The sequence below is a fragment of the Hemibagrus wyckioides genome, linkage group LG13, assembly GCF_019097595.1.
Source record: "Hemibagrus wyckioides isolate EC202008001 linkage group LG13, SWU_Hwy_1.0, whole genome shotgun sequence".
Taxonomy (NCBI): domain Eukaryota; kingdom Metazoa; phylum Chordata; class Actinopteri; order Siluriformes; family Bagridae; genus Hemibagrus; species Hemibagrus wyckioides.
Window position 1 is genome coordinate 19,561,130 of NC_080722.1, and position 26,688 is coordinate 19,587,817.

The following is a 26,688-nucleotide window of genomic DNA, read 5'->3' on the forward strand; positions in this document are numbered from 1 at the left end:
AGTTGGACAGAATGATGTGAGTGAGTCATGTGTCCTGGAGTGAAGTGGCGTTTGGGTTCAGCCTCATGGGATTCAGTGCCGTCACTGGGTTAAAAAAACAACGTTTCCTTCACTGCAAACCAGTTCAATTCTGAATAAAACCAGCGTCAAGCTTGTGTGTGTTTACAGTGAATATTAGAGGTTGGAAAGCAGCTACGGCATTAAAGTTCACTCATCAACTGTGTGTCTGTCAATAAAAATGAATGAATAAGTGACTGATGCTTGTTAAAAAACATTATTTCTTTTAACCATTAAAGAAAGTCTTCAGGAAGAACCCGTAAAGTTTAGCAACAACTCCTTTAGCTGAATTGTTAGCAGAGTTACTGTAATAAATCCCGTCCTGAGACAGACCTCGAGCAGCTCGTTAGCTTCAGCGCTGGTTAGCGAGTTTACTGGGGGTTGGGTGTGTTGGTGAGGAGCCCCAGCTGATGTAGTGTGAGCTCCAGTCGCTGCTGAAGAGCATCCAGACGCGAGTCCATGTGCTTCTTCAACCTGTTCTCCAGATCTTCCATCCGTTTCTCCACCACTTTCTCCAGAACTTTCTCAAGATCCTCACTGTCCCGCCCAAAAAAACCCCACAAACCACACACAACAGAGGGTTCAAAAAGAAAATCAGCTGGAGGTCACATCTAATATCCAAGCAGCTGAAGAACCACAAAAAAAAGAATAAAAAAGCTACAGCTGACTCACCGCTCTCCATTCGTCCTCTTCTCTGGTGAGGTCAGAGCATCCAGCCGGAGTTGTGTAACCTGACCACACACATTCTGCAGCATGGGAAGCAGATCAGGACTGACAGGACTCTGGTTTCCTCCCTGAACACCTGCTACAGCATCTGACGGGCTGCTCTGATTGGCAGAGAACATTCCAGATTGAGGTCCAGTCTGTGCTCGTGTGCCATCAGGTCCGACGTCTCCTGAGGCTCGCTTGGCCAAGCATGATAACATACCCCCAGCACCACCACCGCCCATCAGCAGAGGCAAAAAGCCACCGAGAACATCCGCTTTGTTCTAAAAAGAGAACAGAAAGACATTTGGTGAATGTCAAGGACCGAACAAAGGCGAAGGCAGAAGTCTAGCATGAAAGCGACTTAATCATTAGCAGCTTGGTCACATTTTTACTCAACCAAACAGGCCACAGGAATTCTCGTTTCCTATTGGCTCACAACACAAGCTTATCTAACATCAGTACAAAGTGAAGAGCTTAGGATCTGAATGAACTGACCTTCTGCTGAAACTGCACCATCTCCATGAGATTCTGTGCCCCAGGTGACAGCGTAGTGCCCATCTCCTGCATCATGGCCTGCACACGATGAAGGTCGATACCAGCGCCCGGGCCGGGCCGGAATTCAGCCCCCGGACAGAACCGCAGACCCACAGCCACCTGACGGATTCCCACGGCCGATCGACCACCGAGAGAGAGCAGCTATGTGGAGACACCAGGGTGACTTTTTAACACAACGTCTCTTCCTGCTGATGGGGGATCAGTTCTCTAAATTCTGGAGTTAACTCACACACACGCTGGTCTCAGATCAGTTTCTTCTGTTCATTTACATTTTTACAGTCTTTGAGTAAACACCCTCCCCCCCTTCTGAATTAGGATTGCACGTTAAACACAAATATTTCATAATATTGACGTATTAAGTTTGAAATATTAGCTGCAATTGCGCAAGTCTTCATCCCTGTTACTGTAAAACACGTAAATAAACACTTCTGGATAATCAGAGTCAGATTTTTTGAAGCGCTGTATACTTTGGACAGTAGCTGAGTTTATGGATCAGAATTTACTGCTCAGTTTTGCCCCCTAGTGGTCAAACAAGGGACTTGTGTTTTGTTTTTTTCTGTTTTTTTTGTACTTCAATTCAATTCTTGTCCACAAGATGACTCCAATTCAGAGACTGTTTAGTGGCCTGGATTAAACTACCTGGTTGACACAAAACCTTGAGGTCTTTTTTTTTTTTTTACTGAAAAACGCTCCACGTCCCAGGCAGTTTTTAATATTTACCTAAAAAGTCATGATCACTGTGCTGATGAGAAGACGAAGAAGCTGACGTACCTTCACTTCACACGATGCAAGCGGAGATTCCAACACCAAGCGGCTCCTGTAGAAGAGTCTTTTCTCTTCATCACTAGCATGAAAAGGAAAACATTTACATTCAGTCTGTTCCTTCTTCTTTATAACTGTGCCTTAAACTGCTAATCTGATTAGAAATGTCATTCATTAACAAAGAAAATCATATAACCAATCGCATCATATGCAGAAGTGTTCTGCTAACAGCCTGGTGATGGAGGTGGGGGGCAGGTGTGTGTGAATACTTATGCAATTAGAGGTTTTCCAGATTTCCTGTCTGACAATAGCACCTGCTCTGCTGCCATCTGGGATCTTCCTCGCCACGGCTCGTCCCGCAGTAGTCGCCGGACAGCGAGTAGACCTCCACAGTCCTGGCCTCGCTGACAATCTGGACGCTGCTGATGACGGCGCCTGAATCGGGTCGACACAGCAGGGTGATGACGCACGGAGACGATTCCTCTGCTCTCTCCAAGCGCACAGGCTCACACCTGGGACACATGAGGATTACACAAACAGCATCGGCATCAACCATGCAGGAAAACAATCAACAAAGTAGTAGGAGAGAGAGAGAGAGAGAGAGAGAGAGAGAGAGAGAGAGAAAGTGTAACACACTTACAGAGCAGAAGCAGAAGGATCCAGGCCAGCCTCGGTGTTGAGGAGCTCTTCCTGTGGTGTGATGAGGATCTCTCTGAGCTCAGTAGGAGATGTACACACCCAGGAGGTGTGTGTGGACACCACGGCATCTTTGCTGGAGCTCATCGTGATGCTGTTAGAGCTGTGTGTGAGTGTGTGTGTGTGATATTAAACACATTCAGATCTCGTGCACTAATCTCACAGAGTAAGCAGGAATCCGTGTGTGGGGGTTTCTACAGGCAAACCTCTCTCTCACACACACACACATCCATTGTGCTGCTGTATGACTCCCCTCACAGCGCAAACACACACCGACAAACCGCCCGATGGCTCTCTGGGAGTTTTACCGGAACACTGAAGTCGAGTTCAACTGAACGCAAAGCACATAGCAAACCTCCTACCAGTGCCTACCATTACCCACGCTACTCTGTACACTGCGCAGGCGCGCCATTTTCACGCACGCGTGTTTTACAGGTCACGGCTATTGCCATCGTTTCCGCCTGAATATAAAAGTCCTCGTTAACAAAATTCCTCTAGTTGCAATCGATTAAGTAATCACAACATTTCTATTACTATTAAATCTCTCTGTTAAAAAATTATATTAAAATAAAATAAAATGTATATTATTATAATAGTATTATATTGCATTAAAATATAATTAAATGTATATTATTAAATAAAAATAAAATAATATTAATAAATGCAAAAATAAATAATAAAACATTCAAACATTGTTAACATATAAAAGAGATTTTTTAAAAGCCTCAAAAATTCAATGAAATTAAATGTTTCATTTAAGAACAAGAATTTAAAAAATATGTAAATATTTAATTGCAAAGTTTGTCATAATTAACTGAAAAAAGTGCAGCATTGTGAACTGATATTCTCACCTACATATACAAAAACTCCAAATCTCTCTCACATTTAGCTTGTCATAAACATGATTCGCAGCTCAGAGAACAAAACAGTAATCCACAAACATCACTTCCCTGATTATTTTTGTCTCTAAAGAACCAATAACATAGAAACTGATCATTGAAGAGCGAAGTACACCAATCAGCCATAACATTATGACTACAGACAGGTGACGTGAATAACACTGATTATCTCCTCAACATGGCACCTGTTAGTGGGTGGGATATATTAGGCAGCAAGTGAACATTTTCTCCTCAAAGTTGATGTGTTAGAAGCAGGAAAAATGGACAAGTGTAAGGATTTGAGTGAGTTTGACAAGGGCTAAATTGTGATGGCTAGACCACTGGATCAGAGCATCTCCAAAACTGCAGCTCTTGTGGGGTGTTCCTGGTCTGCAGTGGTCAGTATCTATCAAAAGTGGTCCAAGGAAGGAACAGTGGTGAACCGGTGACAGGGTCATGGGCGGCCAAGGCTCATTCATGCACGTGGGGAGAGAAGGCTGGCCCTTGTGATCCGATCCAACAGACGAGCTACTGTTGCTCAAATTGCTGAAGAAGTTAATGCTGGTTCTGATAGAAAGGTGTCAGAATACACAGTGCATGACGGGTCAGGGCTGTTTTGGCAGCAAAAGGGGAACCAACACAATATTAGGCGGGGGTCATAATGTTATGCCTGGTCAATGTATTAAAAACAATGACCCCCCAATGACACGACAATTCTCTCACAGACAGGTGAACATAACTACTGACCACTAAACACAAATAAATCTGTTATTACACCACAGCGCTGTTGGGATCTGAAATTCTCTAAAACTTTGACAGTAGATCAGGTTTATGTGAATGCTGTAATATATTATCGTTTCCATAGTAACCGATTGTTCACTGAAAGATGCTAGATGTTTATTTGTATGGAAGAAAGCTTAAGAATTTAAGCTTGAAGTTTGAGTTTTCTGAAATCTTCAGGACAGAGGTGTTTACACTTCTTTGTGTGTGTGTGTGTGTGTGTGTATGTGTGTGTGTTTAATCGAATTAACTTCAAGACAGAAAGAAAGAGAGGCTGGTGTTTATATCTGTCATTTACTTCATTAAAAAATGCTACAACTCAGTAGCTTGTTGATTATTTCTCCATAATCTTACGCCATCTTATGAGTCAGTGATCCAGAAACACAACTTCTCCCACATTTTACTGACTACTCATGAAAAGTAGGCTTGGCTTTAAGCCAGGGATGTCCAATCTTATCCACAAAGGGCCGGTGTGGGTGCAGGCTTTCATTCCAACTGAGCAGAAGCCACACCTGAGTCTACGGAAAGCCAAGATCAGTTGATTAGCCAGTTGGAATAAGGTGTAGCTCCTGCTTGGCTGGAATGAAAACCTGCACCCACACCGGCCCTTTCTGGATAAGACTGGACATCCCGGCTTTAAGCTCTTTTGCTTTATAAAGTCGTACTAACAAACATTTCAACGAAGATTCATTTGTTTGAATAGCGCCCAACACACACACACACACACACACAAATATTTTAACTAAATATGAATAAAATATTTGGCGTGTTGCTATTTAACTTTAACAGGATGAGGTGTGAGTAAACAGTAGCAGCTCTTGAATATAGCACTGGAACTTCCTTAGAGCGGATAGGTGAAGGAGGAGCGCTGTGTACCTGTCTCACCTCAGCCCTCTGACACACACACACACACACACACACACTAGCGTGTTGGTATACGACTTGTGGCAGGGGAAAAACACTAACAGGATGAGGTGTGAGTGAAATTGCAGCAGCTCCTGAAGGCAGCATTGGAATTTCCTCACTGCGGACAGGTGAATGAGCAGCGCTGTGTACCTGTCTCACCTGAGCTCTCTCTCTCTCACACACACACACACACACACACTACATGCAGTGAGGAATGGAGGGAGAAGAAAGCAGGAAAACCAGACGGAATTGCAGAGGACACTTTTCCACAGTTCTCCTCCTCATTTTAATCCACGCAGACGGAATCATCAGCTCAGGTGAGAAAACAAGCCGCAGGGTCGTCCGTGTAATGGCTGGAGAAGGAGTACTGAGCTGGAGGAATCCTCTCTCATCGCTGTTTTTCCTCTCTCTGTTAGACTACTCGATGCCTGATGGAGTTATAACTCCTTCATCTTTATTACTACTTTATTCTATCGCTGATAAACTTGTATATTGTGTATTGTAGCTATAAAGCAAACAAGTCGGACACGTTCTGTGAAGTTTATTTACATGTTAATATTTGTATCCAGTATACGGGAAGTACAAACTAAACACCAGTAAACACAACACTATCAGTTCATGACATGGTTTCTGTTGTTTGAAATACGTATAATCTATCTATCTATCTATCTATCTATCTATCTATCTATCTATCTATCTATCTATCTCTCTCTCTCTCTCTCTCTCTCTCTCTCTCTCTCTCTCTATATATATATATATATATATATATATATATATATATATAATACAGATCAGCCATAACATTATGAGTAACACTGATGATCTCCTCATCATGGCACCTGTTAGTGGGTGGGATATATTAGGCAGCAAGTGAACATTTTTTCCTCAAAGCTGATGTGTTAGAAACAGGAAAAATGGACAAGAGTAAGGATTTCAGCGAGTTTGACAAGGGCTAAATTGTGATGGCTAGACGACTGGATCAGAGCATCTCCAAAACTGCAGCTCTTGTGGGGTGTTCCTGGTCTGCAGTGGTCAGTATCTATCAAAAGTGGTCCAAGGAAGGAACAGTGGTGAACCAGCGACAGGGTCATGGGCGGCCAAGGCTCATTGATGCACGTGGGGAGAGAAGTCTGGCCCGTGTGATCCGATCCAACAAACGAGCTACTGTTGCTCAAATTGCTGAAGAAGTTAATGCTGGTTCTGATAGAAAGGTGTCAGAATACACAGTGCATGACGGGTCAGGGCTGTTTTGGCAGCACAAGGGGGACCAACACGATATTAGGCCATAATGTTATGCTTGATCAGTGTATGTGTGTATTTATTTATTGCTTTTATAGTAAAATAATCAGCGATGAGGGAGTGTGAGGAAGCCGTGCTATTTTTAAAAAATCGTGTCCCAAATTGTTTTCTTGTAAATGTTGTTGTGTAACTTCCTACTGTTCTGTTTACCGAGACATTCATTTAAACAAATATGTTCACAGATCTGTTCAATGAACAAATGTCAAACCTGAAGAATTTCCAGATTGTCATACCTCAGCTTGTGCACAAACGATGGCAGAGAAATGATAAGAGTGCACATGAACAGGTAGACTAAGTGGAAACTCTGGTTTTAATCATATATAACACTCTTAGTTCATAGCTCATTTAATACATGTATTCAGGTAATAGCTTAATTATTACATACTCTCAGTTAATAGCTTATAACACCCTCTCTGTTCTGTGTGTGTGTGTATTATTTACAGAGAGCAGATTCGGAGAGTCTGACCTACTCGATTGAGATAGATAACACTGTTCACCTCTTACATCTAACCAAAAACAAGTGAGAAACGTACTTTCTTTCTCGTTGTGATGATTCACTCGTCTGTCATCTTACTGATTCCAGATTAACATGTAAACGTGTGCCTTTAGAGACTTGTGTGTTTCTGTGTGTTTCTCAGAGACTTTTTATCTCCTGATTTCACGGTGGTCTCTCACGACGTGCATCGTAACTCAGTGAAAAGCCACAAAGAGAAACCTGTAAGGCTCACGATTACTGCTTTACCTCACTGATCTAGAGGGTAGAGGGAGGAATGGATAGGTGAATGGAGGGATGGGGATATAGAGAGATTGGTGTTTGTGTGTACATAGATAGATAGAAAGAAAGACAGATGTGTAAATGGAAGGATGGATGAATGAATATGTAAATAGATACACAGATACATATATATATATATGGATGGAGGAATGGATGGATGGATGGATGGATGGATTGATTTATGCATAGACATATATTTAGATGGCTAGTTAGACATATAAACTGGCATGGCTGGCTGGATGGATGAATGGATGGATGGATGGATGGATGGGTGGCTGGATTGATGTATTCAGGTGGTTAGTTAGACAGATGCATGGACAGGTGTATATGGTGGATGGTCACATAGATAGATAGACAGACAGACAGACAGATGAATAAAAAGATTTTAAGGTTTTAATCATCCATACTGGTCAGAGCTGATTAGCCGCTTGCAAATGATTGGCTGCTCCTGTGTATTCCAGGTGTTGTGTCATTACTATGGCCGAGTCTCGGGTTATGAGGAATCTCTGGTGGCTTTGAGCACCTGTGATGGACTCAGGTATGTTCTTACATGCTTTTAAAGTTGGTCCTGGCTGAGGACACAGCAGCCACACCTTTATTTTCACTGACTGTTTCTATCTATAGCTGTTGATTTGTTCTTCACTGCCTAGGCTGCTACTCTTGTCTTTATTATGAAAGGAATCCATTGTGTATACAACAACAAGCAGCTCACTGTAGCTCTGGTATGACTAAGCACATAACCTGGGTGATATAACGCTGCTGCTAGCTGTATTACAACCATGATTTACAGTAATAATAATAAAAAGAATAAGAGGAAGTGTTTACACAGAGCGTTTTCTATGTATAAGTGTCTCAGTGTGTTTCATTGCAGAAAAACACACACACACACACAATGAGTCTTACAGCTGAGAATGTCTGAGGAGAATGGAAAGGTTTTCAGGTTACAGTGTTAGTGACTTCCATTTATCATGTGTCCTTACCCACGTGTGTGTGTGTGTGTGTGTATGTGTGAGTGTGAGCATTCACACCTCTCCAGAGAATGTAGTTCAGTGTTGTGAGATAGCAGTAAGGGAATTCCCGCTGAGCTTCCAGCATTCCGGGGACAGACAGATAGACTGGAGGAGGATAATTGAATAAATGAATAATGACTCTATAAGAGATGATCATGTTTATTAAGAACAGTATGTACACCAATCAGGCATTACATTATGACCACCTGCCTAATATTGTGTTGGTCCCCCTTTTGCTGCCAAAACAGCCCTGACCCGTCGTGCACTGTGTATTCTGACACCTTTCTATCAGATAGATAGATTGATTGATAGATAGATAGATAGATAGATAGATAAACAGAGCTATAGATAGATAGCTAGATAGATAGTTAGACAGACAGATAGTAAGATAGACAGACAGACAGACAGACAGATAGACCAGCATTAACTTTTTCAGCAATTTGAGCAACAGTAGCTCGTCTGTTGGATCGGATCACACGGGCCAGCCTTCACTCCCCACATGCATCAATGAGCCTTGGCCGCCCATGACCCTGTCGCAGATTCACCACTGTTCCTTCCTTGGACCACTTTTGATAGATACTGACCACTGCAGACCAGGAACACCCCACAAGAGCTGCAGTTTTGGAGATGCTCTGATCCACTCATCTAGCCATCACATTTTGGTCCTTTTGGTCAAACTCGCTGAAATCCTTACTCTTGTCCATTTTTCCTGCTTCTAACACATCAGCTTTGAGGACAAAATGTTCACTTGCTGCCTAATATATCCCACCCACTAACAGGTGCCATGATGAGGAGATCATCAGTGTTATTCACTTTACTTGTCAGGGGTCATTATGTTATGGCTGATTGGTGTAACTTACCATGTGTGTTATTTTGAAGGGGTGTCATTTTCATGGGGAACAAGAGTTATGCCCTGGAACCTGCTTTACACTCCTCAAACAACGAGCACATCCTGTTTCCCCTGGAGAGCAGTGAGTCAGAGCCGTTCCTGTGTGGAGTGGACAGCGAGCGCGAGCGTGACCATGACGGCTCCCGCGACCACACCTTGTCTATGGCCATGTTTTTACGGGTCAGTTTCTGTGTAGCTTACAGCTTAAGTCCAGAAAGCCATATTTACATGAGGAAAGTCTCTCTCACGTCAGATTATTCAAATCACACATGTGTAGCTCCAGGGATGCTAGAGTTTTCTTGAGTAGACGTGCCTAATGTGGGGATATTCAGTAACGTCCAGAGCTTTAAAATAAGTTAAAAATCAGGGATAGAAAATACAGACCGAAGAAAGAAATGGTATTTAAATTATTGCCAGTGAACTAAAATATTAATACAGTGATATATGGTACAGGAATCTATAAGAGCGCTGGCTGTAGTGACGACATTAATCCCTACTTCAAGTGAAGAAAACAGCTTCAGCTCGCAATATTCAGTAGTATAGCACTTGATCCAGCACAGAGTCTTATTTTAGGTTTAATTATTTGATCTGGAGCTTAACGGAGCATAACGGAGACACGCCTCTGTTTTAGACCAGCTCCGCCCCATGTGTATAACTCCTCTGATCATCACCATGTGCTTTAATGAACTCTAAATCCGGTCCTTGGTGTAGTTTTATTGTCTTTTATTGCTTACTGTATAAATATTCTACTGAATAAATATATTTAACTCCGACAGAAAAAACGCAACCTTCCTCAGACCAGATACGTGGAGCTGGTGTTAGTCGTGGACAATCTGAGGGTGAGCCTCTCACACTTTATTTGTTTTAAGGTATATTTGTGTTAGCTGGTCCAGAGGTCAGATTGTTTTTTTGTTCACTGTTTGTTTCTTTACTCGCAAAGTTTAATTTGATGAAGGGCGACCGTGTGGCCGTGAAGGACGAAATGGTCCAGCTGGCCAATTTACTGGACACGGTAAGAAGTTCCTAGCTCCCTTTGTGTTATCATTTCTACTGGACATGGTTTTATTGACTTGTTTATAGTTTGAATGCAAATGTACCACTTTTGGGTGCTCAGCATTGAAGTGTCTCCTGTCATTGCTGTGGTGGTAAAGAGGAATTACACGGAGCATTTTATTCCTCTCATAGCCCTGACTAACCTGTCATCTCCTTTCTCTAGTACTACCAGCAGCTGAATATTCACATCGTCCTGGTGGGGCTGGAGATTTTCGAGACGGGCAACCCGTTTGCGGTTGAAGGAACCGCCGGAGAAGTTTTAGGACGCTTCGTCGACTGGAGGAAAAAGAATCTGACATCACGTGTCCGGAACGACATGAGCCAGCTCATCGTGTAAGTGAGCGCTAGACAATAACATACTGAATATAAAGTTCACACACACAAAAAAGGAGGAGAACAAAAACGTAGACGGAATGCAGAGAAGGTTAAAGGCCGACTTTCGAAGGTGGTTTTATGACTAGTTTAGTAATTAATCAGTCGTAAAAACAGACAACCAGGTCTGAGGCATGATGCAAGATGAACCAGAAGTTAGCTAAAACACACCTGGCTGCTTTAACAGGATAAACTCAAGCATTATAGAATTAAAAGAGACAATGGAAATGTGTGTGTGTGTGTTTTTCTTGCCAGGGGTCGTACAGGAGCGTACAGCGGAGGGATCTTGGGCATGGCCTATGTCGGTACGGTTTGCTCAGCAAGCACCAGCGGTGGAATTAGTGTGGTCAGTAAATAAATCAATTCAAATAAAGACATTACAAACATCATTAGACTCCTGACACTGCTGTTTGGTGTTGAGAGTCTGACGCCGTTGTCCTGATCAGTAATCTGAACCCTGTGTTGTATTATTCATGTTTAGCGTGACAGCAGCACGGTCACACGGCACGTCAGAAACCAGTGGATTGGTTGCGATAACGTGTTAGAACGAGTGCATTAATATGACCAATCAGAATGCAGAATCCCACAGTGCTGTGGGCGTGTCACTCCGCTGTGACAGACCAATCAGTTGTCAGACAGGAACGCTAGTCAGAGTTTTAGCTAGTCCTAAAATTCCTTCTGACGAGATCCTTGGTACATTTTAGATACAAGGTTGAAATATGTTAGACTAATCACCTGAGCAGGCCTTGCTTTAAGTGCTGGGGCACCAACCTTATGATCAACAACCCAGAGCCTTAAACTAATGCCTGAGCCACTATAACCATTATTAGATGATAATGTAATTTTGATATTTAGTCTCTGTAACATTCAGAGGCCATTTTTTAGTGACGTCAAATACCATGGATGACTGAACACATCCTACCTGAGAAGCAACTCTAGACAGCTACAGTTGGAAAAACAGGAATGTCTAGAAAATGAGAGAGAGAGAGAGGGAAAGAGAGGAAGAAAGATGGATAGGGAGAGAGAAAGGAAGTGGGTGGAGGGGGGGAGATAGAGTGAGGGTCAGAGAGAGAGATTGAGGGTAAGAGAGGTGCTGAAAAAGTGAAGGATTTAATGGCATCCTTTCTAAACTCTGTCTGTTTTCTCTGCAGTTCAGTAACAATAATTTGCAGTATTATTCCACGATCATTGCTCATGAGATGGGACACAACCTGGGGATGAACCACGACACTTCGTCCTGCCAATGTGGGGAAAACACCTGCATCATGCACCCCACCGCCAGGTCAGTACTGTGCACTCACTCCAAACACACGCGGGAACACTCCACGTGTGGTGCTGTTACAGGAAAATAATCAACATGATGAGTTTTTTTATCCGTTTATAGTTACATATAACGTTACAGGAATTACAGAAAAATTCCTCACCAGGAAGCCTCTCGTTTATCTCTTAAAACCCAAGATGATGTCAGAAAACATGAAGATTTACAGTCTCACACTAATATATAATGTGAAACCTTCAACCAGTCAGAATCCAGAACTCAACAGCGCTGTGGGGTAATTAATGAACAGCATCTGGATTCATGTACACCAATCAGGTATAACATTATGACCACCTGTCTAACACTGTGTTGGTCCCCCCTTTGCTATCAAAACAGCCCTGACACATCGAGGCATGGACTCCACTAGATCCCTGAAGGTGTGCTGTGGTGTCTGGCACCAAGATGTTAGCAGCAGATCCTTTAAATCCTGTAAGTTGCGAGGTGGGGCCTCCATGGATCGGACTTGTTTGTCCAGTACATCCCACAGATGCTGGATTGTATTGAGATCTGGGGAATTTGGAGGCCAAGTCAACACCTCAAACTGGTTGTTGTGCTCATCAAAATGGCGCATTATCCTGCTGAAAGAGACCACAGCCATCAGGGAATACCGTTTCCATGAAAGGGTGTACATGATCTGCAACAATGCTTAGGTAGGTGGTACGTGTCAAAGTAACATCCACATGGATAGACACATGGATTACAGAACATTGACCAAAGCATGACACTGTCTCCGCCGGCTTGTCTTCTTCCCATGGTGCATCCTGGTGCCATGTGTTCCCCAGGTAAGTGCTGCACATGCACCCGGCCATCCATGTGATGTAAAAGACCAGGTTATACTTGCTCTGTGGTCCAGTTCTGATACTCACGTGCCCATTTTTGGCACTTTTGGTGGTGCACAGGGGTCAGCATGGGCACCCTGACTGGTCTGCAGCTATGCAGCCCCATACACAGCAAACTGTGATGCACTGTGTATTCTGACACCTTTCTAACAGAACCTTCTTTTGATAGATACTGACCACTGCAAACCCCACACAAGAGCTGCAGTTTTGGAGATGCTCTGATCCAGTGGTCTAGCCATCACAATTTGGCCCTTTTGGTCAAACTCGCTGAAATCCTTACTCTTGTCCATTTTTCCTGCTTCTAACTTTGAGGACAAGATGTTCACTTGCTGTCTAATATATCCCACCCACTAACAGGTGCCATGATGAGTTATTCACTTCACCCGTCAGTGCTCAGTATGTTATGGCTGATCGGTGTAAATGTTAATGGTCAGCACTCTGGACTCTGGATCCAGCAATCTGTGTTTAAATCTCGGTGGAACCTGTGAACATTTTTTTATATGCGGTAGCAAGTTATAGTTCGAGAATCAGGAGCCAAAGTCTTAGGGCAGTTGTGGCTCAAGTGGTTAAGGCTCTGGGTTGTTGATTGGAACAAGGCCCTTAACCTTCACTGCTACAGGGTACTGTATCATGGCTGACCATGCACTTGTCCAATGTTTGGGATATGTGAAGAAAGAATTTGATATATGTGACAAATAAAGGCTTTTGATTATATTAAGTAAGATTAGAGATTTTACTTCATTTTTTTTCTCATGCATTTTGTAATTGTTTGTATGTGTGTGTGTGTGTGTGTGTGTGTGTGTGTGTGTGTAGCGGATCGAAGTTGTTTAGTTCATGCAGCAGTGACGATTTTGAGAACCTGGTCCTGCGTGGAAGAGGCGTGTGTCTGCTGAATCAGCCGTCTCCAGACCATGTCATCTCCATACCCAAGTGCGGTAACCAGATCCTAGAGGGAACTGAGGAGTGTGACTGCGGACCCCCAGAGGTACTGCTGACAGGCGTAAAGGGGCAAAATAGGATTTCGGAAACGCTTTATTCCGAGAGTCGATATCATGTTCTTAAATTAGCATGGCTCAAACAAGCAGGATAAAAGTAATGGCACTCTAGAAAGAAGAAGAAGTGTTAGTCTGACTGTGGCTGCCCCACTCTTTAGCTCTTTCACTGCTGTTTTCACCTCCCTTTACCTTTTATGGAGTTTTGGGGACGTTACTAAATGGTAATGGAAGATTCCATGATAAGGTTCATGAAATGTAATGTAAAGAGCTTGATCCATTTTTTCCGGGTGTTATTAGGTTTGTGAAATGTACGTGTCGTGTGTGTGTGTGTTTGTGTGTGTGTGTGTGTGTTTGTGTGTGTTTGTGTGTGTTTGCAGACCTGCAGTAATAAATGCTGTGATGCGGCGACATGCACTTTCACAAAGGGTTCAGTCTGTGCTGCTGGAGCCTGCTGCAAAGACTGTCAGGTACACACACACACACACACACAGAGAGAGACATCTATTTTACTTTTCAGGTGTTGACACAATGACTGCGTTTAAGTAACTGGGTTGCCAGGTTCACAGATTAAAGTGTTTGTCTTTAATCAGAAAAACACACACCACACTAACACACGAAACAACCAATCACATCACACCCCAGGATGTAACAGGATGTCAGGTGAAGGGTTTTTGCAGGTCGTCACACATATAATCCACATAAGATCACTATATTAGTTTAAAGTCTGATGTTAGACTGTGTACCACTGTTTTATATGATCTTGATGATGTATCTCCATTGGCTCTTGACGTCTCAATCTCCTCCAGCTGCTGGTGTCTGGAACGCCCTGCAGAGTGTCAGTGAACCAGTGCGACCTGCCCGAGTACTGCACCGGCCAGTCCGGTTTCTGCCCTCCAGACTCGTACCAAATGGACGGTCTAACCTGCGAGGGCGGCACCGCATACTGCTATGAGGGCCGGTGTCAGACACTGGACTACCAGTGCAAGCAGCTCTTCGGCCAAAGTACTTACCTTCTACTTTTATTTTTATTACAGAGTGTGAAGAAAAACCATACAGGAATACAACAGTGATACAGATAACAAACCAAACTGAAAAGCTAAACCTTTATTACATCGGCCAGTACAACCAGGGAGTGTCAGCAGTCACTGTCCAATCACAGCTCTCAGCTGTGGTTGGGGGTGGGGCTTCAGTCATTAGAGAAGAGCCTGAATGAGTCATTTTACATTTGTTTAAGAGGTGTACACATAATTGAACTGTTTTTAGCTCATATTATTGGATTACTGACCCTTTAAGCTTCAAGTTTTTCAACGTCTGATCAACGTCTACAAATTCTACACCGATCAGCCATAACATTATGACTGCTGAGAAGAGTGATTATCTCCTCATCATGGCACCTGTTAGTGGGTGGGATATATTAGGCAGCAAGTGAACATTTTGTCCTCAAAGTTGATGTGTTAGAAACAGGAAAAATGGACAAGAGTAAGGATTGAGCAAGTTTTACAAGGGCCAAATTGTGTTGGCTAGACCACTGGATCAAAGCATCTCCAAAACTGCAGCTCTTGTGGGGTGTTCCTGGTCTGCAGTGGTCAGTATCTATCAAAAGTGGTCCAAGGAAGGAACAGTGGTGAACCAGAGACAGGGTCATGGGTGGCCAAGGCTCATTGATGCACATGGGGAGCGAAGGCTGGCCCGTGTGATCCGATCCAACAGACGAGCTACTGTTGCTCAAATTGCTGAAGAAGTTAATGCTGGTTCTGATAGACAGTGTCAGAATACAAAGTGCAGGATGGGTCAGGGCAGTTTTGGCAGCAAAAGGGGACCAACAGAATATTAGGCAGGTGGTCATAATGTTATGCCTGGTCGGTGTATTTTTGTTTTCACTTCATTTTGTATTGACACTGTAATTCTAAATATTATCAGTAAATTTTAATCAGCTGTACTGTGGTGGTGGTGTTGTGTTTTTTTCTCAGGTGCAGTAAAAGCCAGTGATAAATGCTTCAGCCACGTGAACACACAAGGGTCCAAGTTCGGAAACTGCGGTTACTCCGGGTCCACTTTAATCCCGTGTTCTGTGGCGTAAGTACCGCTCTCTGTTCCTCAGATTTCTCCCAGTGTAGCGAATTCTGTTTAAGCTGTTTCTTTTTTGTGACGTTTTTTACACATCTTTGTGGTTTCTAATGACCAGCTGTGTTGTTTATTTTAATCTTATTAACTTGAGGAGAGGGAGAGTAAAGAGAGGCTGCTGAGGGAAGCGCTGTTTAAAGCAACAGGAACGTTAACTTTCCTGACCTCTTGTCCTGCAGGAACTCCATGTGTGGGAAGATCCAGTGCACAAATTTTGACTCGAATTACCCCCCTCCTGGGATAGTCATCAGCGTTGAGACTTTAGAACCAGGGATCTCATGTAGAAATGCTGACTTCAACCTGGGACCAGACGTTCTGGACCCGGGGTACGTCAAAACAGGGACCGTCTGTGCTGCAGAGAAAGTAAGTCTGTGGTGTCTTTTATCCAGCACACGTCATCTCTGTGCCTTATATTATAATGGCTGGCTTTCATACTAGGTGTGTCTTTATTAATCACCTAGCAACAGCGTTCACATGCAAGTTAAATATTCTTGGGATTTGTATTAATCGTCTTTTTGTTTTAAACGTGTACATGTTTACATCTCTTCTGCCCTCCCTCAGGTCTGCATGAACTTACAGTGTGTGAATTCATCAGTGATGACACAGGGGCAGAAGTGTAACGCTGCAAGAGACTGCAACAACAACGGGGTGTGTATCGTAACGGGTGTGATACTGGTAAAACAACTCAATAGGTCATTACAGAGCCTAGAACATAGAGAGAGAGAGAGAGAGAGAGAGAGAGAGAGAAGTACTAAATAGAAGTCTCTGGGTAAGATGATTGTGTAAATGTGATGAGTGTGTGTGATATGAGTGTATGACGTAAGGGTGTGTGATGTGAGTGTATGACGTAAGGGTGTGTGATGTGAGTGTATGACGTAAGGGTGTGTGATGTGAGTGTATGACGTAAGGGTGTGTTATGTATGTGTGTGTTATGTTCCAGGTATGTAACGATAAGGCACACTGTCACTGTAACAACGGCTGGGCTCCTCCTTACTGCGACAAATGGGGCAGAGGAGGCAGTGTAGATAGCGGACCTGCTCAAATAGGTACACACACACACACACACACACAAATGAGTGTAACTACACATATGAGTACTTTCTCCAGCTCCTGTTGGTCAGTTTCCTTCACAAAGCACAATTTTTTTTTTCAATTAATTCAACCAATCAAAATTTGACAGCATTCGGTGCATATTTTCTATCCCTAAAAAATCCAATATGAGGTGTGTGTGTTTTCTTTACAGATTACTCGCTGAGGAACGGCCTGCTCATCTTCTTCCTGTTGGTGCTGCCCATTCTGGTGCTGGTGGTGTTTGGTTTTCTATACGTCTTCAGACGAGACTCGCTCAAACGGTGCTGCAGGGCACGACAGTCCAAACGCCAGAGGTACTTCAAGATTTCTAACCTCAATCAAAAGGAGGAAATAAATTACGGAGACAAATCAGTGTCTCACAAAGTCAACCTCATCTCCATATAGAAAACTTCACCACACATAATCATGAGAGAATTAATCAACACCTTCTGACCAATCAGAGTCCAGAGTTCCACGGCACTGTAGTGCTACATTACATTACAGTAGAGAGATCACTTGTTACTCCACGCCTTGGTGTGAACTCGGATCTTATTTGTCTGGAACACTTCCAGGTGAAAGGTCATGTGTGAGGTGTAACAATGCTCAATCCAATCGAGCGCCTTTGGGATGTGCTGGACAAACAAGTCCGATCCATGGAGGCCCCACCTTGCAACTTACAGGACTTAAAGGATCTGCTGCTAACATCCTGGTGTCAGATACCACAGCACACCTTCAGGGATCTAGTGGAGTCCATGCCTTGAAGGGTCAGACAGCAATGTTTTGATAGCAAAAAGGGGAACCAGCACAGCAGGTGGTCATAATGTTATGGCTGTAAGTTCTGACTTTATTAGTGCAATGAAAGAGATAATGAAAATTGTGAGTATAAACTAACAAACAGGCTAGGAACAAGACTCAAACACAAACAGCAACGAAACACCACCACAAAACAACTGAACAGGGTCAAGAAGGGAAATGGATCCATTAATAGGTAGGTCAGTGCACAGTGTTGCCCTCTGGTGGTGTGGAGGAATAGCCTGTGACACTGTTGTGGTATTTAAATAAACTTCAGCCAACATTTTGACATGTTTATGTAGAATGCTTTTATTTATAAAACAGTCAGATAATTGATCAGATCTTCCACTAATCATGCCGCCGACGTCCCACTTCACAGGACTAACGAAGCGAACGCTCAGAGAAGTGACAACCAGCCGAGTGGAAACGTTCAAAGACCAGCACGTCCTCCTCCACCCACACAATACCCACAGGTAAGCTTTAACACGTTCATAAACATTTATTTATTTATTTATTTTTATGTCTGGCCATCTGAGCAACAAAAAGACAACTTGATGTCTTTTTCTTAACATCTCAATACAACATGTTTACATGTACATTTATTCATTCAATAGAGTCTTTTATTTGTGGAAATACAAGCCACTTGTTATATGTGTGTGTGAGAGAGTGTGAGTGTGTTAGTGTGAATGAGAGTTTTGGAGAAGGTGTGTGTAAGAGTGTGTGAATGTGGGTGAGAGTGTGTGGCCTGCTCGGGTGTTTAATGTAAGTTTTAATGTAGTTTAATTTTTAATGTCAGATGTACTGCTCATGAGGAGGAGAGAGGAAGTGAGGAAGGAGAGAGGAAGAGAGGAAAAAAGAGGAAGGAGTGAGGAAGGAGAGAGGAAGTGAGGAAGGAGAGAGGAAAAGAGGAAGGAGAGAGGAAGAGAGGATAGAGAAAAAGAGGGGAAGGAGACAGGAAGAGAGGAAGGCGAGAGGATAGAGGAAAAGAGAGGAAGAGAGGAATAGACGAAGGAAAGCGAGAGAGGAAGGGAGGAAGGAGAGAGGAAGAGAACCTCCGTAGCCATTGTTCTGCACTGTCTGCTTTATACAATTCAGCAATTAGCTGATTGTCTTTGATGTTTGCTTCAGTATCCATCTGCTTCCTCTGGAGCTCAGGCAAGGTAACAGACTAGGAAGAGAGGAAGAAAACCCCAGTAACCATTGTTCTGCACTGTCTGCTTTATACAATGGGATGGTATTAGTTTCATGTTCAGCTGATTGTCTGTGATGTTTGTTTCAGTATCCATCTGCTACCTCTGGAGCTCAGGCAAGGTAATATACTCTCTCTCTCTCTCTCTCTCTCTCTCTATATATATATATATATATATATATATATATATATATATATATATATATATATATATATATATATATATATATATATATATATATATATATATATATATATGTGTGTGTGTATATACCATATATTATTAATATTTAGTGTCTCATCTTGAATGGAATGCTATTGAGTTTTACAATGCAGAATGATACAAAGCTCCATTACTGACTAATAACAAACAAATTCCTAATAATATACATATAACTGTATGTGTATATGAAAAGAGATTCCAGTGTCAGAGGTGTTTATTTTCCATTGCACTCACAGCTCTAACAATCAGAATGGTGTGCAGCCTGCAGTGTGGACTTCTCAGCTTCCCAGAAACGGACCTGGAGTTCCCCGACCCATTCCACCCAGGAACGTCGTCACCTGAGCGAACTCTGAACAAGGGTGTTTGTGGAATCGAACTAAAACTCTCCCAGTGAAGGAGCGTCCATCTCGTATCGGAATTCGTTCAGCGATGATGAGTCTAAATGTGGATATGAATGTTGTTTGTTACTTTTTTTTTTACAGTATAAAACGTACATAACGTTAAGCTAATAAATCCTTTAAATGTAGAGATTTTTCTTTTTTTTTTGATTAGCTACAAATAATTTCCCCATGGTTGATTCTATTCTATTCTATTAAATTATATTATATTTAAAAAAAAGATTCATGTGGTGAAGTTAACATCAGCAACTGGTCCAGTAATAAGAATAAAGTGAGCTGATAAACTGATAAAAAATGTTCGACTCAACTTCTGGGGAAAAAAAAGGTGGGCGGAGTCTTCATTCACAACCACATACTATTTCAATACTAGTTCTAAACAGTTTTAACGAAATGTCACTGCCGAACAGATATAAGTTGATGTTGATTTGTTACCTGTTTAGATGTGTCAACAGGTTTAGGTGTTCTATTTAGCTCCATAGTGCTGCATCTTTTACACATAGTGGTCAAATATAGGAAGTGCAACACAAGCACTAATGTGTATTAGGGCAGGAATGTTTCTCTCTCTCTCTCTCTCTCTCTAGACACACACACACACACACACACACACACACACATATATATATATATATATCTGTAATTAAAATAAAATATATAACAACTTAATAATTAAACTTAAAACATAATATAATTATAATGATTTATAATCCCACTCTCTGGTGTTTATAATGATTTATAAAGTCAAAGTCAAAGAAGCTTTATTGTCACTTCAACCATATATAGCTGATGCAGTACACAGTGAAGTGAAACAACGTTCCTCCTAGACCAGAGGTGCTACACATAACACAAAGTACAGTGATGCAGACAAATATAGAGCTATAACAGAGATAAAAAATTAAACTATAATTTAAAAATTAAAATTAAACTATACTTAAGGTGCAGTCTTTAAGAACTAGACATACAACAGAAGCGCACAGGAAGACAAGACAAGACAAGACAAGACAGTGCAGACAAACAACATATAGGCCGACTTTGTGCAATGAACAAGACAATGTGCAAAAGAACAGTGTATACAGTGATTGCAGATATTAAAGCGACACACGTAAACAGGATCAATATAAATATATATTAATGTAAAGTGGCATGTGCGTGCAAACAGGACAATTTAGTGTGTGTGTGTGTGTCTGACTATGTCCAGCACAGTTCAGTTCTTTTTTTTTTGTGCGTGTGTGTGTGTGAGTACGTGTCCAGCACAGTTCAGTTCTCCTCTGAGATCAGATCTTGGTTGTACGTGTGTGCGTGTGTGTGTGTGTGTGTCCAGTTTAGCTCAGTTCTCTGTTGAGATACCTGATTGCCTGAGGGAAGAAACTGTTTAACAGTCTGGTTGTGCGGGTCCGAATGCTTCGGTACCTCTTACCGGATGGCAGAAGGGTGAAGAGTGTGTGTGAAGGGTGTGTGGGATCATCCACAATGCTGTTAGCTTTGCGGATGCAGCGTGTGGAGTAAATGTCTGTGATAGAGGGAAGAGAGACTCTGATGATCTTCTCAGCAGTCCTCACTATCCGCTGAAGGGTCTTGCGGTCCGAGACGGTGCAATTCCCAAAGGGTAGTGACTACTTTAAAAGACGAAAAAATATTAGAAAGCTGTGAAAGATGATAATACCTGCTCTAGTGCAGAACAAAAGATCTGAATTTTTTTCCTCACTCATGTAAAAGCACAAGAAAAGCTGTTATTTAATGCGCTTTATTACAATGAGGGCATTGCATGAGGACATTGCGTTGTGCTGCTGCCATGTGATTGGCTGAATAGATTACTGTATAAATGAGCAGGAGAACACATTTTCATAATAAAGTGGACAGTGACTCTATATACACACTTTGTAAATATTCACAATAAATACACAGTTCTGTTTTATTCATTTATTTATTTATTTCATTTATTTGTTTTTTTGTTTGTTTTTAGTGTTTTGTTGGGTGTGGATGGAGGTATTTTTGTTTCTTTCTTTTTCTGTTGTAACACCAGTTTATGGGGTGGTTTTGGGGTTGATGCAGCTGGTGAAGGTCTTGGAGATGTTGGAGAAGAACCTGCCCAGCGTCCTGCGAGCGCTCTTGAAGACCGACCGTAAGGTCTTTGATTCTCTCTCCGAAGCTGAAAATGAGAAGAAGCAGAGTTACAGCAAAATAAAAAAAACCTTCTGTTTTAGCCGATTATCAGGACACACGGTGAAGGACCAGATAAAACCTAAACTCCTACACATGATCATCACGCTCTTTAAAAATCATCACCTAATGTCATAATCAAACACAACCGTTATCATCATTTGTTCCTACTTAAAGTACAGGATACAGAGTAATGATAAAGGATAAAAGTAGTGTAATACACTAAAAAGATAAGTAGTGTAAACATGGTAAATTATTGCAGATTCCTTTTGTTTTATAGACTTACTCTCATGGAGATTTGCGGAGGTGGAGATGCTTGGCTGGTCAGCCTGTGGCAGAGGAACCCTGCGCTGCCTTTTCTGCTTCCTGGGACGCTAAAAATGATGAAGGTAAAATAGACAAATCAGGAAGCAGAACTGGACATGTAAGATAACTAATAACCATAAAGAACGTAATTAATGCTGTAAATGGAGTGACTGATGTTTAATAAACCGTGCAATTATCACTAATTACAAATAAAATCTCAGAGCCAGGAGAAAACATTCAGGGGAAGAAGTCCTGCATACCTTAACGACGATGCACCTTTGAGTTTTCACAATGAAGCGAACTCTAGGCCTCTTTTTCTTCTGCTGATCCTCAGCTGTGTGAGTAGAGCACCCTTCGCTTTCCTCACTGGACCTGGCGTTTAGAACGTTCTGCAATAAAGCCTTACTAGCCTCCTGTACAAATGTGTAAATGAGCTCAGAAGGAAACTGCATGGAGAGTAACACGCTGTTCCTTCTCTCCAGAACAGAGTCTGATATACTCCTGCCAACTTCCAGCTCATGAACCGAGCCATCCCTACTGATGTGGATGGGAACGACACGATCCTCAACGCTCTCTGAGTGTACTGACATGTCTATACCTTTCTCATCATCAGCAGCACTTTTAGAGAAGGACTTGAAGAAAGACCTCAACTGATCATGGATCACAGTGAAAAGGTGCAGTGGAACGTACAGACTGTTCTGGCTTGAGGGCAGAGGATTATTCTCTTCATCTATAACACTTTCTGAGGGTCCAGAAGGACTTGGGAGGTTTGAGGAAAATTCTGAGGAGCTCTCTCTGAGGAGCTCTGATCTGTTTTCCACATCAGATATTCCAGTCTCCAAAGGTACGTCACTGATCACCTTTTCTACGCTACCAGAAGCGGCTCGATCCGGATATACTGCTGTGCTGAAACCCGAGCCTGTCATGCTGATTAATCCTGTAGAAATATGTGAACTTAACCTACTTACCAGGATCTCGCTTGTAACCTGGGTAGCTTTATCTAGGACCTCTACAGCAGAGACAGATTTCTGGACGCCGTCTGAGCTGATGTCGAGCTCAGCATCAGTTTCAGTACAGGCGTCCAAGAGCGTCTTGCTTTTATCTGAAGCGGCTTGCTGCTGTTCACATACGAATGTTAACACCTGCTTGTGGATGTCTGTGTGGATCTTTTGAGCAAAAGAGAGGAACTTCTCGTGCTCTGGTATAGACTGGTCAGCATCGCTACAATGGTGAAGCAAATAATATAATCTGTGCAGAATTTCCGTGGCTGTGCTTTTGGCCAGCTCCTTCAGTTCTGTCTCCCTGGAGGCGGGGACGGAGGTTTGGGACGACACTGAGGTTTGCGCCGTCTTCAAAAGCACTTCAGTGATCAGTTGTGTAGCTGTGCTCAAAAACTGATCACTGAAAGGGCTCTCAGCTTGAGGAGGTGATGAAACACTATCAGGACTTATCACCTCAGTCTTTGTGGAGACCAAGTCAGGGGTTGTAGATTCAGTAATCCACGAAGAGGACCTGCTGACAGAGACAACTTCTTCCAAGCCCATCATTATATTATGGACCTTCAGGAGGGATGTTAGGGACATTACTAAACCCCCTTCTTCTGAAAGTCTATTGAACTCTTCAGAGTGATACAGGTCCAAGATCTTATCACAGATCTCATTGGTGCATGCCCTGCTGAGATCATCGAGCTTTGTGATCGGATCTTCAGCAGGTGAGGAAGCACTTGGTTCCGATGCCATACTCCGAATTGCCACCAACATCGCACCTTTAATCTCTGTGACAACTTTTTGAGCAAGATGACAGATGAAATCAGACACCTCCATAGGGGATCTTTATACACACACAGGAAAGAGAGAACATAAGCAAGAATAAATACCCACTTGACCTAAAATAAATAAATGCATGTAAAATAGGACAATAAGTGTTAAATTCATGATCTCTTTTTAAACAGCCAATTGTTAAAAGACAGAAAACCCATGTAATTGGTCATTCAACTACTGTGCTGCTGAATCCTGGATTCTGACTGGTCAGGAGGTGTTGATTAAACTGCAGTAAAGTTGATCATCGGGAATATTAGGACTGAAATCCGAGCAATAGGTCTGTAAAATTTACCTTTGAGCTGAGGCGTCTGAGGCAGAGCACTTGCCCGATTCTGACTCCATTTTCTTCAGTTTCTCATTTGCCTCGTGAATCACTTTGATCCCAAAGCTTCTGCTGAGAGGCTTCAGTAAACGGCGAACGATAGCAGACGACACCTCTGCCACGATTTTAGTGCACACAGCCACAAACTCCACCCTCGTGACCTTATGAAATAAAAGAAAGAAAGTCAGCTTGTTGATTACGAAACATGATCAGTGACATTACAACATGTTCCACCAAATGAAACCAGTTGCTGAATTCTGCTGTGGTTCAAACCCAGTTTTAAACCATCCATGAGCCACATGATGTGATGATTACATCAGCATCAGTTAACTCTTCACATAACAGTGAATAACACTAATTATAAATAACTGTACAGATCTACAAATATGACTGAATCTAGCTGACATCAATAAAGTGAATAGAATATTACAGAACATACTGATTTATCTCTTCATTAACCAGAACAATCAACTGAAATATTTACATCTTATTCATTATTTGTTATTCTCACACTCTTACCTCCTTCCTCATGCCCCTTCTCACAGCCTTCCATTCCCTTTAAACACAGCGAGAGAGAGAGAGAGAGAGAGAGAGAGAGAGAGAGAGAGAGAGTAAATCAGCATCTAATCATTTATTCAGGTGTAAATGAATTGAATAAAATGTTAGTGAAAGTCAAAGGTCGAGCATACTCATCGCTCAGATGAAGAACGAGGTCCATAATATCCCTGAAACACTTCGGTCTCTGGTCAGATGCGGTGCTCCGAGTGGACACTCCAAATTTTCCACCCTGGCTCCTTCTCTGCTTCTCAATCATCTGGAGAGAGACAAAGAGTTCAGCAGATGCAGTGCTTTAACTGAGAGTCTTTAATAACTAGGATAATAGCTAGGATAAATATTAGCACTCGTGCTGTTTCAGAATCCAATTAAAATCCTGTTTACGCTGAAACTGATTCACATGGACCTGACTCACCTTTAAATCACGTGTGTAGAAATTCTCCATTTCTTTTCAGATTGCTTTATCTACAAAAACACAAACAAATCGCTGTTAAAGTAGAATCTCTTTAAAAAATCAGCTGTAAGAAATGATAAGAGGCAGAATAACTAACAGCACTGTGTAAAATGAACAGCGGGTGGATTTGTGTTCAGAACTGATTCATCAGTGACTCTTTTCAACATAGTGAACTAAAAGACTCGAGTCAGCGGTGTAAAGTTTAGTCTTTAGGCCTACAGGAATGTGATGAGAATAAAATCAGGGTTTGAGATCGGCTTCATTAACGAGCCATGTTTAAAGTCAGACCTGAACTCGTCTCATCTCATCATTTACATCTTTCACACCAACAAGTGTGGCTTCTTAATAACCACAATTTCGCATCTTTTGATCAAATAAAAAGAAAACATTGCCATCTGATGGATAGCTTCCTTATAATAATAATAATTATAATAATAATAACAACAATAATAATAATAATAATAATAATAATAATGAGGAGGAGGAGGAGGAGGAGGAGGAGGAGGATTTTAGGAGCTTACCTTTCAAGTGATCTGTAAAATGCAGTAACTGATCTGGTAGAAGTAGACGTCAGAATTAGAATTAGAATTGGAATTAGACGTCACTTCCCCCGTGACGTCACTGTACCCTACGCTTACAGGTCTACTCTCCCAAACCTGCCTGGGCACGTCGGAGGCGGGCACAGTGTCAATCATTTGTCGCGGGAGCCAATCGCGTCACGGCCAGTCAGCCAATCACCTAACAGCTCCAGGTTGTTCTCTGTAGCTCAGTGCTGCTGGAGAGAGAGAGAGAGAGAGAGAGAGACGGTTTATCGTCATGATGCTCTGAGGTGAAGCTGCAGGAACCCTGTTAGCACCGCACTATGTTCACTTTCGATTAAAATCACTTCACAAAACCTCACTTTCATAGACTTTTACAGTAAAAATCAATCATGGCGTCAAGGGGTAAGACTAGTCAGGGTTTGCTAATTAATGTTGCTGGTTTGAAGGAAGTCCGTAGCAAGGATCCTGTTTTGTTTTTTTTTAAAGGAAGGGTAAAATGTAGGGCTGCACAATTAATCGATTTTCTAATGGCAAGAATTAGAACCGAAAAGATGACTTTTAACTGACATCTCTCTGGGCACACACACACACACGCACGCACACACAAATACCGCGAGAGTGTGCGCTCGAATATACTCTAGAACCGCTCTCGCGATACTTTAATGTCCAGCGCCGCTTTCACACCACGTGACTAAAATACCTTACAGCCATTGAGCGCGGCAGCAATAAACAAATGGTCAGAAAACACAACAACGTTATTATTGAGATAATAGCCTGACTTCTAATATTTAATGTTAACACAGTTGATAAAAGTCGGCTAACAAATGTATGTTGTGTCAAAAA

The 26,688-nt window shown here is 42.2% G+C and overlaps 3 protein-coding genes across 5 annotated transcripts in view; 1 reads left to right on the top strand and 2 right to left on the bottom strand.

Annotated features, from left to right (window-relative positions):
- lg13h10orf88 (linkage group 13 C10orf88 homolog) overlaps positions 1-3,198 on the bottom strand; it is a 3,451-nt gene extending 253 nt beyond the window's left edge. Inside the window, exons 1-6 of the mRNA XM_058407325.1 lie at positions 2,723-3,198; positions 2,397-2,594; positions 2,092-2,164; positions 1,261-1,461; positions 730-1,046; positions 1-594 (exon numbers count right to left, since the gene is read on the bottom strand). The exon at positions 1-594 is cut by the window's left edge and continues 253 nt beyond it. Coding sequence (XP_058263308.1) covers positions 429-594; positions 730-1,046; positions 1,261-1,461; positions 2,092-2,164; positions 2,397-2,594; positions 2,723-2,865 — 1,098 coding nt within the window. The 5' untranslated portion in view covers positions 2,866-3,198 and the 3' untranslated portion in view covers positions 1-428. The remainder of the gene's footprint in view (positions 595-729; positions 1,047-1,260; positions 1,462-2,091; positions 2,165-2,396; positions 2,595-2,722) is intronic.
- Positions 3,199-5,302: 2,104 nt separating this feature from the next.
- Positions 5,303-19,882, top strand: LOC131363183 (disintegrin and metalloproteinase domain-containing protein 9-like). 3 transcript variants are annotated; one of them, XM_058405493.1, is made up of 22 exons: positions 5,312-5,659; positions 6,824-6,927; positions 7,085-7,161; positions 7,280-7,358; positions 7,878-7,954; positions 9,306-9,495; positions 10,092-10,154; positions 10,256-10,327; positions 10,532-10,701; positions 10,996-11,086; positions 11,892-12,022; positions 13,711-13,882; positions 14,270-14,359; positions 14,699-14,894; positions 15,863-15,968; positions 16,196-16,379; positions 16,578-16,664; positions 16,957-17,062; positions 17,260-17,401; positions 18,259-18,352; positions 19,159-19,190; positions 19,528-19,882. In XM_058405493.1, exons 1-22 carry the CDS (start codon positions 5,557-5,559, stop codon positions 19,631-19,633), a joined length of 2,472 nt encoding a protein of 823 aa, XP_058261476.1. In that variant the 5' UTR covers positions 5,312-5,556; the 3' UTR covers positions 19,634-19,882. The 3 variants fall into 3 exon arrangements, with proteins under 3 accessions (XP_058261477.1, XP_058261476.1, XP_058261478.1); XM_058405494.1 differs by lacking the exons at positions 19,159-19,190; positions 19,528-19,882 and adding an exon at positions 19,008-19,058 and having other exon boundaries at positions 5,303-5,659; XM_058405495.1 differs by lacking the exons at positions 6,824-6,927; positions 7,085-7,161; positions 7,280-7,358; positions 7,878-7,954 and having other exon boundaries at positions 5,321-5,659; positions 19,528-19,881.
- Positions 19,883-21,661: 1,779 nt separating this feature from the next.
- On the bottom strand, positions 21,662-26,321 carry LOC131363369 (uncharacterized). The gene is made up of 8 exons (XM_058405821.1): positions 25,825-26,321; positions 25,265-25,314; positions 24,984-25,108; positions 24,814-24,850; positions 24,265-24,455; positions 22,413-23,982; positions 22,133-22,220; positions 21,662-21,835 (listed from the first exon to the last, which is right to left on the bottom strand). The coding sequence occupies exons 2-8, from the start codon at positions 25,292-25,294 to the stop codon at positions 21,711-21,713; spliced, it is 2,166 nt and encodes a 721-aa protein (XP_058261804.1). The 5' UTR covers positions 25,295-25,314; positions 25,825-26,321; the 3' UTR covers positions 21,662-21,710.
- Positions 26,322-26,688: the final 367 nt, after the last annotated feature.